Source organism: Maylandia zebra, linkage group LG3, assembly GCF_041146795.1.
Source record: "Maylandia zebra isolate NMK-2024a linkage group LG3, Mzebra_GT3a, whole genome shotgun sequence".
Lineage (NCBI taxonomy): Eukaryota > Metazoa > Chordata > Actinopteri > Cichliformes > Cichlidae > Maylandia > Maylandia zebra.
Window position 1 is genome coordinate 13,177,922 of NC_135169.1, and position 12,409 is coordinate 13,190,330.

Genomic DNA, 12,409 nt, shown 5'->3' on the forward strand with positions numbered 1-12,409 from the left:
AAAAAACATAAACCAACAAAACAAACAGACAAAAAATCCATCTATCGATCACCTGGATCACCTGTTGAGAAAAAAAAAAGAGAAAACAGGCAAAAAAGAGAGCAATATAATAAACAACATCATCACAATGATATATGGGAATATAACAGTAAATACAAAATATTAAACATTATTGTGCAGCACGTAAGATCGACAGAACACAGTGTGCTTTGAGGTAGGAGCCAAAAAGGGTGTAGTTTGTGGGTGTGATCACCAGTGTGTACACCTGTGAGCATGGACGCACTTGTTTTTAAAAGGTTCCTTCATGTAATGATCTGCTAGAGGGTGTGGGGGGGCCACAGCCCCGTCCTCCAGGGCATGAAGCAGGTATGGAGGAGATCCAGGCTCCAGACATCCAGAGGCCCCCAGAACACAGGAGACCAAGGAAGACCAACAGAGGGGCAGCCGCGCCACTGTCCCAGAAAGAGCTGAGGAGAGTCCCAGATGGGGGCTCACTCAGCAGCCGCGGAGCAGAAGCCAGGGGGAGTTGCAGTGACGCGCCCGTCTGGCAAAGTTGGGTTGCAGCCAGCTGTGCCAGAGTGACCGAGCCCCAGGCCGAGAGGGCGAGGGCACCCCACCCCTGAAGTGGCCCGAGTGAGCCCCAGGCTCCAGGCCCCGACAAGCAGCTACCAGGAGTGAGCCGGTGTGTACCTGGACGCCCACCCCCAGACACAAAGAACCACGAACGCAGCGATGTCTGAGGGCGTCTGCCACTGGCAGGGGAAGATCAAATAAATTGATCCTAAGAGGCGGATTTTCATCATATACTGTGTGTGTTACTGGAGCTCTGTAACTAAGGGATTCTTCAAAGCATTCAGATTATTTCTAAAAATTCAAACCTGCAGATGCTTTCAGATCTGATGTTGGAGAAAAAACACCAAACATCTGCTATATAGATAATGTTTCCTCTGGCTATTTCCTCAGTCCCTCTCCTTCCTTCTCAGGTCCATGGACTGTTCTCAGGCCTGGGTCTTTGCTCCAGTACTTTTTAACTTGAAATTTAAGTCATATTTATTATCCTGCTTTATGCCTAGTTTGTTCTTTTTTTTAATTCTTGTCATATTTTGTTTTGTATTCTAGCTTAAATCTCCTGGTTTGTTTGTGTGTTTACCACTGCAGCTCTGTAACTACTGTTTTGTACAAATAATCCAACTTATTTCTAAATGAAACCTGCAGATGTTTTCAGATCAGGTGTTAAAGGAACATGTTTTGGTACATTTTGTTTTATTTTGGTATTTCCTGTTTTGTCCTCTTTTCTGATGAGCTGATTAGACTCCTGGTGTTTCCTGAAACTACCTGGACTTTGGTTTGCTGATTCTTTTTTTTATTTAACCTTTGGAGTTAGTTGGATCTTTGCAACGTAACCCTTAGTAAACATTCACTATTTGTTAATTCACTCTACCTTGGAGTCTTTATTTGAATCATAATGTACAGCACAGTGTTTTGAACAAGAAATGGACCCTGAGGACTCGTGTAGAGGATGACAGAGAGGACATGATTTACACCACTCTGGTGTTCACTTACTGCTTTCTGGCATAGCTCAGCTAATGGACTCGTTACTAAACAATCTTTATACCTTGATCCTATCTGCTCGCTCTGAGCAGGGATTGAATGATACGCATGATGATGTTGGCGTCTCACTAACTTTGTCCTCTCCATCTCTGTTGTGGAGATTATTAGAATAAATTGAGTCTGATGTTCATCTTTGGATCATTTTATCTAAATTAAAAACCAAATATTCTTTCATAAAGGAAGATTTCTATCATCATTATGTGTACGACAGCAACTCTGTAACTAATTATTGACAGTAGCATCCAGTTTATCTCTAAATGAAACCTGCAGTGATATTTGAGGAACACATAAAAGAGTTATTGATAAGGACTGTTTTATTATAGCATTTCCTGTGTTGTTATTGAAATCAATGGACAATCTGGTTGCTCAGATGAGGATATGCATCATTCACTTTCACTCACAGATACTGACATGTTACTTTAAATAGTGTCCAGTAGATGGTAAAAATAACATCATGTGACTGGGAGTGGATTCATTAATCGCTTCTTGTCTTCCTGACTGAGCACAAACCTCTGAGAACATTGAGGATTAAAATACAATTTTAAAAAGCTAATGTTAAAATGTACAATTTGCTAATGCTGACAACTTACAGCTTTCTCCGTAATTCGCACATGGAGCTTTCCTTACATTGTCCAACTCATGTGAAAGAGGATTCTATGTGGATATTGTTGCAGCAAATGCATGTGTGTAAATGTCATTTTGTGTGTGCACCTAAATCCATGTCTGTACTTGGATTGCTAAATGTGTAGAGGATTTCACAAACGTGTGACTCAAAGTAAGTAAATGTCCGTGTTTTTTACTGTCTCTATTTTTTGTTTTTAGGCAGAAAGTCAACAAATCACCGAGTTGTTAAAAATCTTTATTTTCAGATATAGACACTGACAGTATGCTGATGATGATCCTCTACATCTGTGCTTTACATCTGATATCTGTAGAGGAATCCACAAATGTGTAAGTTTACGTCAGGTAGTGTCCGTGTTTTCTGTTACCTCTGTGTTTTTTAGGTATTGTCCTTTGAATGTCAACAAATCAGTGAATTTTTAGCCCTTTTCGTTCATGTCACAGCGTCTCCTATAAACATTATTGGTAGATAATGTTTGACTCTGTGTTTTCACTGCAGGTACATGAACACAACTATCTGTATCCAACACATGTCTGCTTTACACCTTTCTAAATGTTAACTAGAGCATGATGTGTAGTCTGATGTTTTGCAGCCACTCAATGTGTTTACTCTTTTTGACCACAAGTCAGTGGTTGGAACAGAGAGATGCACAAACCAACTAAAGCTTTCTACCTCAGAGTCAGTGTGCAGTCAGCTACAGGAGGACACAGTTTGTTTGGCTCAATCTGCGATATTATTAATTAAATCAATAATTACATTAGCATAGTCGATACATTTAAAATGTAATTGTCAAGAAAGAGCTGCGCAACTTTCCCTCCAAGGAGGTGAGATACTCAGTGAAGACCTCACACAGGTACTGGTGTTGCATTCAGGGTCAAATGCCAGTTGTAGATTTTGTTGCTTTTTATCTTTACTTTGTGTTTTAAAACTATGGCTTCAGAGTAGCAGACAAATAAACACAAAGTCTTTTCACACAAGGTTTTTTATAACCACAAGTCTGAAACCCAGAGTCAGAGAAAAGGGAAGAACAGAAAGAGGAAGAGGAGGGTTTTACTCAGTGTAACCATGAACTGATCTCAGAGCTGGTGTGATGTCATTGAGCAGCAGGATGGAGGAAACGTCTCTGCTGTGTCTGCTCTGTAAGCTCACTCTGTGTTTTTCATGCCTCTGCTGTCTTGTTGAATGTGAAACTCTGAACTAACCTGAGTTTAATTTCTCTTTAGTTCTGATCTCACTGCTGAGCTGCACCACAAACCAAGGTCAGTAACCTTCTTCTGTCACTCTGTAAACCTGACTCACTCTCTCAGGAGACTGTGGGACACATTTATTAAGAACATGGTGCAGCTAACTGCAGACAGACTCCTCCTCAGTCATTGTCGGTGTATCTAATCATGTTATTATATCAGTCTAAATGATTAGATGTCATATAAATGTGAGGTGCAAGAACGAAAGTGATAATTTCCCATCACTGAAAGTCAGCAGAAAACAACTCACAATGTGAATTCAGTCAGTGTAAAATATGTCTGATAACAATGTAATGTATGTGTCTCCTCTTCTTCCACACAGCTCGTCTGACTGTGAGTCCCAGCAGCTCTCAGTTCTTTGAATATGACTTTGTGACTCTGAGCTGTGAGGAGGACGACAGCTCTGCTGGATGGACTCTGAGGAGAAACACAAGCAAACGACAGAGGACTCAGTGTGGAGATGGGTGGGGAGAAGGTGCTGGTTCTTCCTGTAACATCACTGTGTTCCCTCATGACAGTGGAGTTTACTGGTGTGAGTCCAGAGAGGGTCCCATCAGTAACATGGTTAAGCTGACAGTCACTGGTAAGCTGAGTGTGTGGAGTTAGTGTTGATGAAGCTGTGTGTAAATGGATGAAATGCTGTAGTTTGTCTCTGTGTTGAGGTGGATCAGTGATCCTGCAGAGTCCTGTCCTCCCTGTGATGGAGGGAGATGACGTCACTCTGCTCTGTAAAACAAAGACCACTCCCTCCAACCTCCCAGCTGCTTTCTATAAAGATGGCTCCCTCATCAGGAAGCAGCCTACAGGTCACATGACCATCCAGCATGTTTCCAGGTCTGATGAAGGCCTCTACAAGTGTGACATCAGCGGTCATGGAGAGTCTCCATCCAGCTGGATCACTGTCACAGGTGAGGAGCTTCACTCTGATTTCACCTCTTATTTCATCCACATATTCACCTGAACAGGTGGGATTCTCTCTGCAGGAAAACCTGCAACCACAGCTCCACCCACCACTACAACTATTCCCACCGCTCCAGATCTGACTGCTGACTCCTCTCTACAGCTTGCATTCAGAATAGTCCTCCACCTGGTGGTTTTCTCTCCATATATCATCTCCACTCTCATCATGATGTCTTTATATCAATGCAGAGCCAGAGGTAACACTGAATCATTCACTGACAAATGAATGTGCTGATGATTAAATCCTGTCTCTTCAAGAATAAACAGCCGATAGATATTCTACATTTGTTTTGTTTTTTTCAGGAATTGGCATCAGTGATTCAACCAAGCCCACTCTTCCTGACCAGGGATTGGATAACGAGCATGATGATGTAATCACTGATGTCACCACAGAGTATCACTTCTGAATCAGAGCTCTGTTGTGTCTCTGTGAGTCTCACTAACTTTGTCCTTTCCATCTCTGATGTTGAGATTATTTGGATAAATTGACTCTGATGATCATCTCTGGATATTTTTATGTAGATAAACAGTAAATATTCCTGCTCACAGGAGGAGACCATCATGTACTGTGTGTGTGTGACGTTTTCAGCTTATTTTTACATGAAAGACATTTTCAGGTCAAATATCAGAGAAAAAGACAAAGTCACGCTACTTCCTATTCGATTTTTGTATTTCATGTTTCCACATCCTACCTGATCACCTCACTGGAGTAGCAGGTGTCCTGATGGTTCTGACCAGAATTAAATCTACCCGTCACACACAGATGCTGTCATAGCGTTTTGGTGCCTGACTGTAAACACATGATCACATGACTCAGACTGGACTAATGCAGTTTTTGTCTTTTCACCTCTTCCTGGATCAACACAAACTGTGAATTTTTCAGTGAGCCTTGAAATTGACTCTTTCTTGTTGGTGCTTTTTTGTTATTAAAGCCACATCCTGTGAAACATTTCACACTGCTCCAGTTGTCCGTGTCACTCTTTAGTATCTGTACGTACAGCTCATGTGGTTTGTGCTGTGATGGCCCCCTGCTCTCTTTGTCCCAACTCTTTTTGTCATAGCCTCATATGAAATGAGAGGTCCTGGGTCTGAATCCCAGGTGAGCCCGCACATTGTCACAGCCTGGCTCATAAGACCCACAGACAGTATGAAAGATCGACTGATTTTGGATCATTTAGTTTGTAGCTTCAATTATTTCACAGCAGTGTTTCTTGTTGTTGTTGTCATAAGTGATCAAATGTGTGCAACAGGGTGGAGCACGCATTAGCTGCAACATGCTACATCCATAGAAATATGAGTGAAAGTACAAATCAAATCGAAGCAGGACTGAAATCCTAATTTTACTGTTCATGACTGTCAGACATTTCTAAGTAGGTCAAGGTCAATGTTTCAGGACCACCACATGTAAATCACATTTGATTTGATAACAAATAATTTGTTACACCACAGCACTTTACAGGAAGGGCCAGAGTCGTCTCTATTTTTTGAGGCGACTCTGGTCCTTCAACATCTGCCAGAAAATGCTGAGGATTTTCTATGAGTCTGTTGTGGCCAGTGTGATCCTCTATGCTGTTGCATGCTGGGGGAGCAGGCTGAGGGTCGCAGATGCCAACAGACTCAATAAACTAATCCGTTAGGCCAGTAATGTTGTGGGGATGGAGCTGGACTCCCTCAAGGTGGTGTCGGAGAGGCGGATGCTGTCCAAGATAAAGACAATGTTGGATAACACCTCCCACCCACTCCATGACATGCTGGTCAGTCACAGGAGCACGTTCAGTGAGAGACTGAGATTACCGAAAAGCACCACTGAACGACACAGGAAATCATTCCTGCCTGTGGCCATCTCCCTGTACAACGCATCCACTTAACACACTGTAAACACTGCAATAGTTACACCCTTTTTGCACATGCTCTCTCTCTCTCTATATATATATATATATATATTTTTTTTTTTTTTTTTTTTTTTTTTTTTACTTCTTGTATTGTCTGTTTTTGTTACAAGCACTTTGAATCACCTTGTTGTTGAATTGTGCTATACAAATAAATTTGCCTTGCCTACTGTTTGTACTGAAGCACTGTAACCCACAACATTTCCCCTACAAGGATCAATAAAGTACTCTGATTCACATCTTTAGTGTTTCTTTCAGTCTGATGTTGTGCAGCCAAACATTTATTTACTATCTTTCTGACCACAAGTCAGTGGTTGAAACAGAGAGAAGCTAAAGCCCACCTCCAACTCAGACCTCACAGTTGACCTACATTCAGCTACAGGAAGACACAGCTGGTATCTAACAATCTGCAAAAGGTCTGAAAAAAATCATTGAATGTACTATCAATAATATATTAAATAGTTGAATTTTATTTTCTTTGTGTAAAAAGAGCTTCAAACACTCCTTACAGGAGGTCGGAGGGTCAATGAAAGCATCACACAGACGCTCATGTTGCCTTCAGGTCCTGATATCAGTTGTTAATCGTTACTGTTTCAGTTTGAATCTTTAACACTTTATTTTTCCACTTTTTTCAGTCAATTAATGAAAGTTGCTCATAATGCTTGAGGGAGAGAAAGCCACAACACAGTCAGTCACAGACTGGAGGAGGAAGGTTTTACTAGATGTGACTGTGAACTTATCTCAGTGTTGGTTTGATTATCAGGAAGCAGCAGGTCGGAGGAAACATGATCTTTAGTTCTAGGAGACTGAGACACATTTATTATGGTTACAAAGCCATTTCTAATGTTTTGAGATTCAGGTGAAGGACTTCACACATTAAAGTGTTATTTTTTCAGCGTTTGTGTCAGCTTTTCACCCAGTGTTTAGTTGGGTCACATGTTTGTGGGTTTAACACTTGTATCCTCAGAGAAAAGCACACTGATGCACTCATATGTAACAGTGCAGAAAGAGGAAGAAAGACTCTTATCACATATTAGCCTTCAGGGCTGCTGCTGCACTGTCAACAGTCATACCAGCAACAACCAGTAACGACTCATCACAGTCACAGGAGGCTGTGACTCTGAGAAGAAGTGGAGGAGGAGGGAAAGCAGTCACAATAAGGCTACGTCCACTCTAATCCGATTTTGTTTGAAAATGCATCCTTTTCTCTCCATTTTGGCCTTCGTCCGTCCACACTGAGACGACGTTTTTGGTCAAGGAAATGTGAGCTTTTTGAAAACGCAGATAAATTCGAAAACAGCGTTTTCACGTCGCAGTGCGGACTGGAAAAACCGAGGCTTTCGAAAATGATGACACATCTTAGTCATATGATGCAGTCATGTGACCAATTCAACTAAGATGGCAGATGGCATTGTACAGCAATAGGCTGTATCCCAATTCAGGGTCTGCAGCCTTAAAGGCCGCATTTTAAGCCCGATTATGTCACAGCGACGCGACGAAGGCTGTCCCAATTCGAAGGCTGCTCGAAATGCGGCCCTCAAATGCGTCCTTCATTTCCCTGAATTTTAAGGATGTGGCGGTGTAGACTTCATTGCCCAACATATCCCAGAATGCATAGCGCGGCGGTGGGTGTGGATAATTTTGCCGGAAAAAAAATGGCGGATGAGGGGCGCCCGAAGAGTACACTTTTAAAAGTAAGTACTGAATATTATGTCACTTATTTGCGTGCAAATGTTTAATAACGAAGAACATTAAAACATTACTGTTGGCCACATATCGGCAAAGTTATGTGACATTAGTGACGTTTGTACTTATTTGGTTTTAAAGCCTTTACTTTAAAATATACGCCGTTCAATAGCTGAGCTTAATCCTACAGAGAATGATCAAAGCTCATGTAGAAACAAACAAACAAATGAACAAAAGATTCTCTCCTTCTTGTCTGTCAAACAAAGCTGTATGAAACGTTTCCAGCTGTTAGTATTATGGTTGTTAGGCAACCTGGGCAGCCCAGCGGAGACTAGACATAAAATCAGCCCTGGCTAAAATAAGCCAGGGCTGATTTTATGCCCCAGTCATGTCTGTAGTTTGATTTCACTGATGTTTGTCTGTAACATGAATCTTCTTCATATCTTTGAATTCAACAATGTCCCTACTTCCTGCTCTGGCTTTGCTTCATTATTTTCTTACAATCAGCTCACGGAGATGTTCCTGGCTCTGCTCTCTGACCACTTCATTAAACACCACAAACTCTAAACTAATCTGACACTCATTTCTCTTTAGTTCTGATCTCACTGCTGAGCTGCAACACAAACCAAAGTCAGTAACGTCATCATGTGACAGTCTGAAGTCATTACTACTGCAGACAATGAGGAAGCAGGACCAGAATGTGTTCAAATTTATCGCTCAGATACTTCATGCATCTCTAATCTGACAGTTATGAAATATCAGTATGATAAGGATCATCTTCTTTCAGTTAATTCTGCACATATTTGTTTGTTTGTACAGCTTTAAAAGACCAACCAAAGCTTGACAGATCACTAACTTTATGATGAACCTTCAGCAAAGACAGTATGAGTAGCAGTGTTAGTATAAAGGATTACTTTACTTATTTACTGTAGAACTAATTACACACAGAGATGTGTTGTGTTGTAACTGTCATCAAATAACACACTGAAAAATCCTTCATATGAACACAAACTGGAATCATAATCCTGATGCTCTGGTCTGTGATTTTGGGTTTCCTTCTAGATGAGCTGAGATCACGTGAGCGCTGCAGCAAAGCACATTTAATGTTGTCTGACCTTTGTGCTGATAACTGAAAAACTATATTGTATCCCACGTAACATAAATGTTTTGATGATTAAATATAGAGTGATGACTGAATGTAGGAATAATAATGTATTAACTTAACTGACAGATAGATTCTGAGGAGAAACACAAGATTTGTGATCTGTGTTGTCACTGCAGGTACATGAACAAAGATCACTGTATGCAGCACACGTCTCCTTCAGACCTTCACAAACATTAACCAGGGCGTGACGTGTAGTCTGATGTTGTGCAGCCATTCAAGTTATTTAGTCTTTCGGACCACAAGTCAGTGGTTGGAACAGAGAGAAGCACAAAAGCAACTAAAGTTTGCACAGTTAATGTGCAGTCAACTACAGGAAGTTTGTTTGGCTCAATCTGCGATATTATTAATTAAATCAATAATTACTTTAATGCAGTCAATATAATTATTTCAAAGAGCTGAGAAAACATCCATTAAAAGAGGTCGGACAGTCAGTGAAGACATCATACAGGTACTGGTGTTGCATTCAAGGTCAACTGTCAGTCGTAGATATTGTTGCTTTTAATTCTTATTCAATATTCAGTTGAAACGTGTAAAACTTTGGTTTCAAGGAAGCAGAGAAATAAACACACAAAGCTTTTTCACACAAGGTTTTTTCTAACCACAAGTCTAAGACCCAGAGACAGAGAAAGAGGAAGAGGAGGGTTTTACTCAGTGTAACCATGAACTGATCTCAGAGCTGGTGTGATGTCATTGAGCAGCAGGATGGAGGAAACGTCTCTGCTGTGTCTGCTCTGTAAGCTCACTCTGTGTTTTTCATGCCTCTGCTGTCTTGTTGAATGTGAAACTCTGAACTAACCTGAGTTTAATTTCTCTTTAGTTCTGATCTCACTGCTGAGCTGCACCACAAACCAAGGTCAGTAACCTTCTTCTGTCACACTGTAAACCTGACTCACTCTCTCAGGAGACTGTGGGACACATTTATTAAGAACATGTCAGAGTTACTCTTGTTCAGTCTAAATGTTGTCATGTCTTATTTAGATCAAACACACCAAAAATTGCTTGTTGGCAATTAGTCTAATGCAAGAAACAACTGATTTATTGACCATACAATGACATCTGGTATGAGGACTTAAGTGGTTGTATAAGACTGCACTGACACTGTAGTTCTATATGTTTTCAGCTGGTCTGACTGTGAGTCCCAGCAGCTCTCAGTTCTTTAAAGGAGCCTTTGTGTCTCTGAGCTGTGAGGAGGACGACAGCTCTGCTGGATGGACTCTGAGGAGAAACACAAGCAAACAACACAGGACTCAGTGTGGAGATGGGTGGGGAGAAGGTGCTGGTTCTTCTTGTAACAACAATGTTTTCCTGTCAGACAGTGGAGTTTACTGGTGTGAGTCCAGAGAGGGTCCCATCAGTAACATGGTTAACCTGACAGTCACTGGTAAGCTGAGTGTGTGGAGTTAGTGTTGATGAAGCTGTGTGTAAATGGATGAAATGCTGTAGTTTGTCTCTGTGTTGAGGTGGATCAGTGATCCTGCAGAGTCCTGTCCTCTCTGTGATGGAGGGAGATGACGTCACTCTGCTCTGTAAAACAAAGACCACTCCCTCCAACCTCCCAGCTGCTTTCTATAAAGATGGCTCCCTCATCAGGAAGCAGCCTACAGGTCACATGACCATCCAGCATGTTTCCAGGTCTGATGAAGGCCTCTACAAGTGTGACATCAGCGGTCATGGAGAGTCTCCATCCAGCTGGATCACTGTCACAGGTGAGGAGCTTCACTCTGATTTCACCTCTTATTCCATCCACATATTCACCTGAACAGGTGGGATTCTGTCTGCAGATAAACCTACTACCACACCACCACCCACCTCTACACCACCTCCCACTCCATCAACTCTGCATCCTGACTTATTTTCACCTGAGCTTGTAGTTTTCCACCTGGTGGTGTTCTGTCCATACTTTATCTCCACTCTCCTTGTCGTGTCTTTATGTCGACAGAGAACTAAAGGTAACACTTTGAATCGTTCTCTGATTAATCAATATGCAGAATTCTCTATAAATTAACAGCTGAAACATTTCTTACATTTTTGCAGGAAATAACATTCGTGTCTCAATCCTGCCAGCTCACCCTGATCAGGGACTGGATGATCATCATGATGTCATCACCGATGTCACTACAGAGTATCACTTCTGAATCAGAGCTCTGTTGTGTCTCTGTGAGTCTCACTAACTTTGTCCTCTCCATCTCTGATGTGGAGATTATTTGAATAAATGGACTCTGATGTTCATCTCTCAAATTTTTTTCTGTAGATAACCAGTAAATATTCCTGCTCAGAGGAAAAGATCCATCATGTACTGTGTGCACCACTGCAGCTCTGTCACTAATTATTGTACAAACCATTACATTTATTTCTGTTTCCGACCTGTCTTCCCAATGTGATGTTTGTGCAATATATGTATGGTCGGTCAAATTTTCAACGCAGGTATGTGTAACATTGCATGTGACAAATAAAGGCCTGTCTGATTGATTCACTAATTGATATAATGTCCCATAATGGAGATTTCTTTTCACTGTTGTCGTGTCCACTGTGGGGACGTTTTATGAAATAACATTTTACAGAAACATTACTTCAAACTTCCTTCTTTGAGAGCATCACTAGAACTTGTTGTGGAAATGTTCCCTGGAAGCAGGATTGTTGGATGATCAGTGTGGATCATGGATTCTGTCAGGTACTCCGACAGCCCAGACACATGCATGTCAGGTTATTCTGCTCATTCTCAAACCACCTTAAACCACACTATGGAAACCTGAAACCTGAAAAAGATTTCACGGAAATCTTTCCAGAGCTCATCCTGTTTTTCTGGGAATAACATAAAAACCTTCTAATAAAGTTGTAGAGAAAACATTTTCTAGCAGACTCAGATAATTATCTTTATTCAAAGTTGACCCACCATTGCATCTCCTGATTATTTACTATCCGGCCTTTCTCAGCAAACAGTGAGCCAGGTGTTAATCCAGTGGGACAGAAAGTATGTAAAGCATAAAGACCACCGGCAGGCAGAAATATACTGCTGCCTCCATGCACAGGCCTGAGCTGAATTCTCCTGTGATGACATCCAAGGAAGATGCATAAAAAATGTTCTGCACACCTATACTCCAGAGAATTAAATAAATAGGGAACTATGTCAATAATCAGTTTTGCTGGTTTCCATATTTATTTATATGAATAATTAAATGATAAATGTAAAATAAATAACTTGATGCATGCTCAATCATTCAGGTAAGTAAAT

The 12,409-nt window shown here is 41.2% G+C and overlaps 2 protein-coding genes across 3 annotated transcripts; both read left to right on the forward strand.

Moving 5' to 3' along the window:
* The first annotated feature begins 3,244 nt into the window (after nucleotides 1–3,244).
* Nucleotides 3,245–5,375, forward strand: LOC143416970 (low affinity immunoglobulin gamma Fc region receptor III-like). Its single transcript, XM_076882620.1, has 6 exons — nucleotides 3,245–3,372; nucleotides 3,457–3,492; nucleotides 3,800–4,060; nucleotides 4,140–4,385; nucleotides 4,461–4,634; nucleotides 4,741–5,375. Exons 1-6 carry the CDS (start codon nucleotides 3,324–3,326, stop codon nucleotides 4,842–4,844), a joined length of 870 nt encoding a protein of 289 aa, XP_076738735.1. The 5' UTR covers nucleotides 3,245–3,323; the 3' UTR covers nucleotides 4,845–5,375.
* A 4,449-nt stretch (nucleotides 5,376–9,824) lies between these two features.
* On the forward strand, nucleotides 9,825–11,617 carry LOC143416971 (Fc receptor-like protein 4). Of its 2 annotated transcripts, XM_076882621.1 has the most exons (7): nucleotides 9,825–9,910; nucleotides 9,995–10,030; nucleotides 10,298–10,558; nucleotides 10,638–10,883; nucleotides 10,959–11,126; nucleotides 11,212–11,334; nucleotides 11,429–11,617. In XM_076882621.1, the coding sequence occupies exons 1-6, from the start codon at nucleotides 9,862–9,864 to the stop codon at nucleotides 11,310–11,312; spliced, it is 861 nt and encodes a 286-aa protein (XP_076738736.1). In that variant the 5' UTR covers nucleotides 9,825–9,861; the 3' UTR covers nucleotides 11,313–11,334; nucleotides 11,429–11,617. The 2 variants fall into 2 exon arrangements, with proteins under 2 accessions (XP_076738736.1, XP_076738737.1); XM_076882622.1 differs by lacking the exon at nucleotides 10,959–11,126 and having other exon boundaries at nucleotides 11,212–11,617.
* Nucleotides 11,618–12,409: the final 792 nt, after the last annotated feature.

What these genes read in the sequence shown, in the direction of transcription:
- LOC143416971 (XM_076882621.1), top strand. Translation starts at nt 9,862, where the DNA reads ATGTCATTGAGCAGCAGGATGGAGGAAACGTCTCTGCTGTGTCTGCTC. An exon ending in GTCTCTGCTGTGTCTGCTCT is followed by an intron (nt 9,911 to 9,994) that starts GTAAGCTCACTC and finishes ATTTCTCTTTAG; the next exon opens with TTCTGATCTCACTGCTGAGC. An exon ending in ATGTCGACAGAGAACTAAAG is followed by an intron (nt 11,127 to 11,211) that starts GTAACACTTTGA and finishes ACATTTTTGCAG; the next exon opens with GAAATAACATTCGTGTCTCA.
- LOC143416970 (XM_076882620.1), top strand. Translation starts at nt 3,324, where the DNA reads ATGTCATTGAGCAGCAGGATGGAGGAAACGTCTCTGCTGTGTCTGCTC. An exon ending in GTCTCTGCTGTGTCTGCTCT is followed by an intron (nt 3,373 to 3,456) that starts GTAAGCTCACTC and finishes ATTTCTCTTTAG; the next exon opens with TTCTGATCTCACTGCTGAGC. An exon ending in GGTTAAGCTGACAGTCACTG is followed by an intron (nt 4,061 to 4,139) that starts GTAAGCTGAGTG and finishes CTCTGTGTTGAG; the next exon opens with GTGGATCAGTGATCCTGCAG.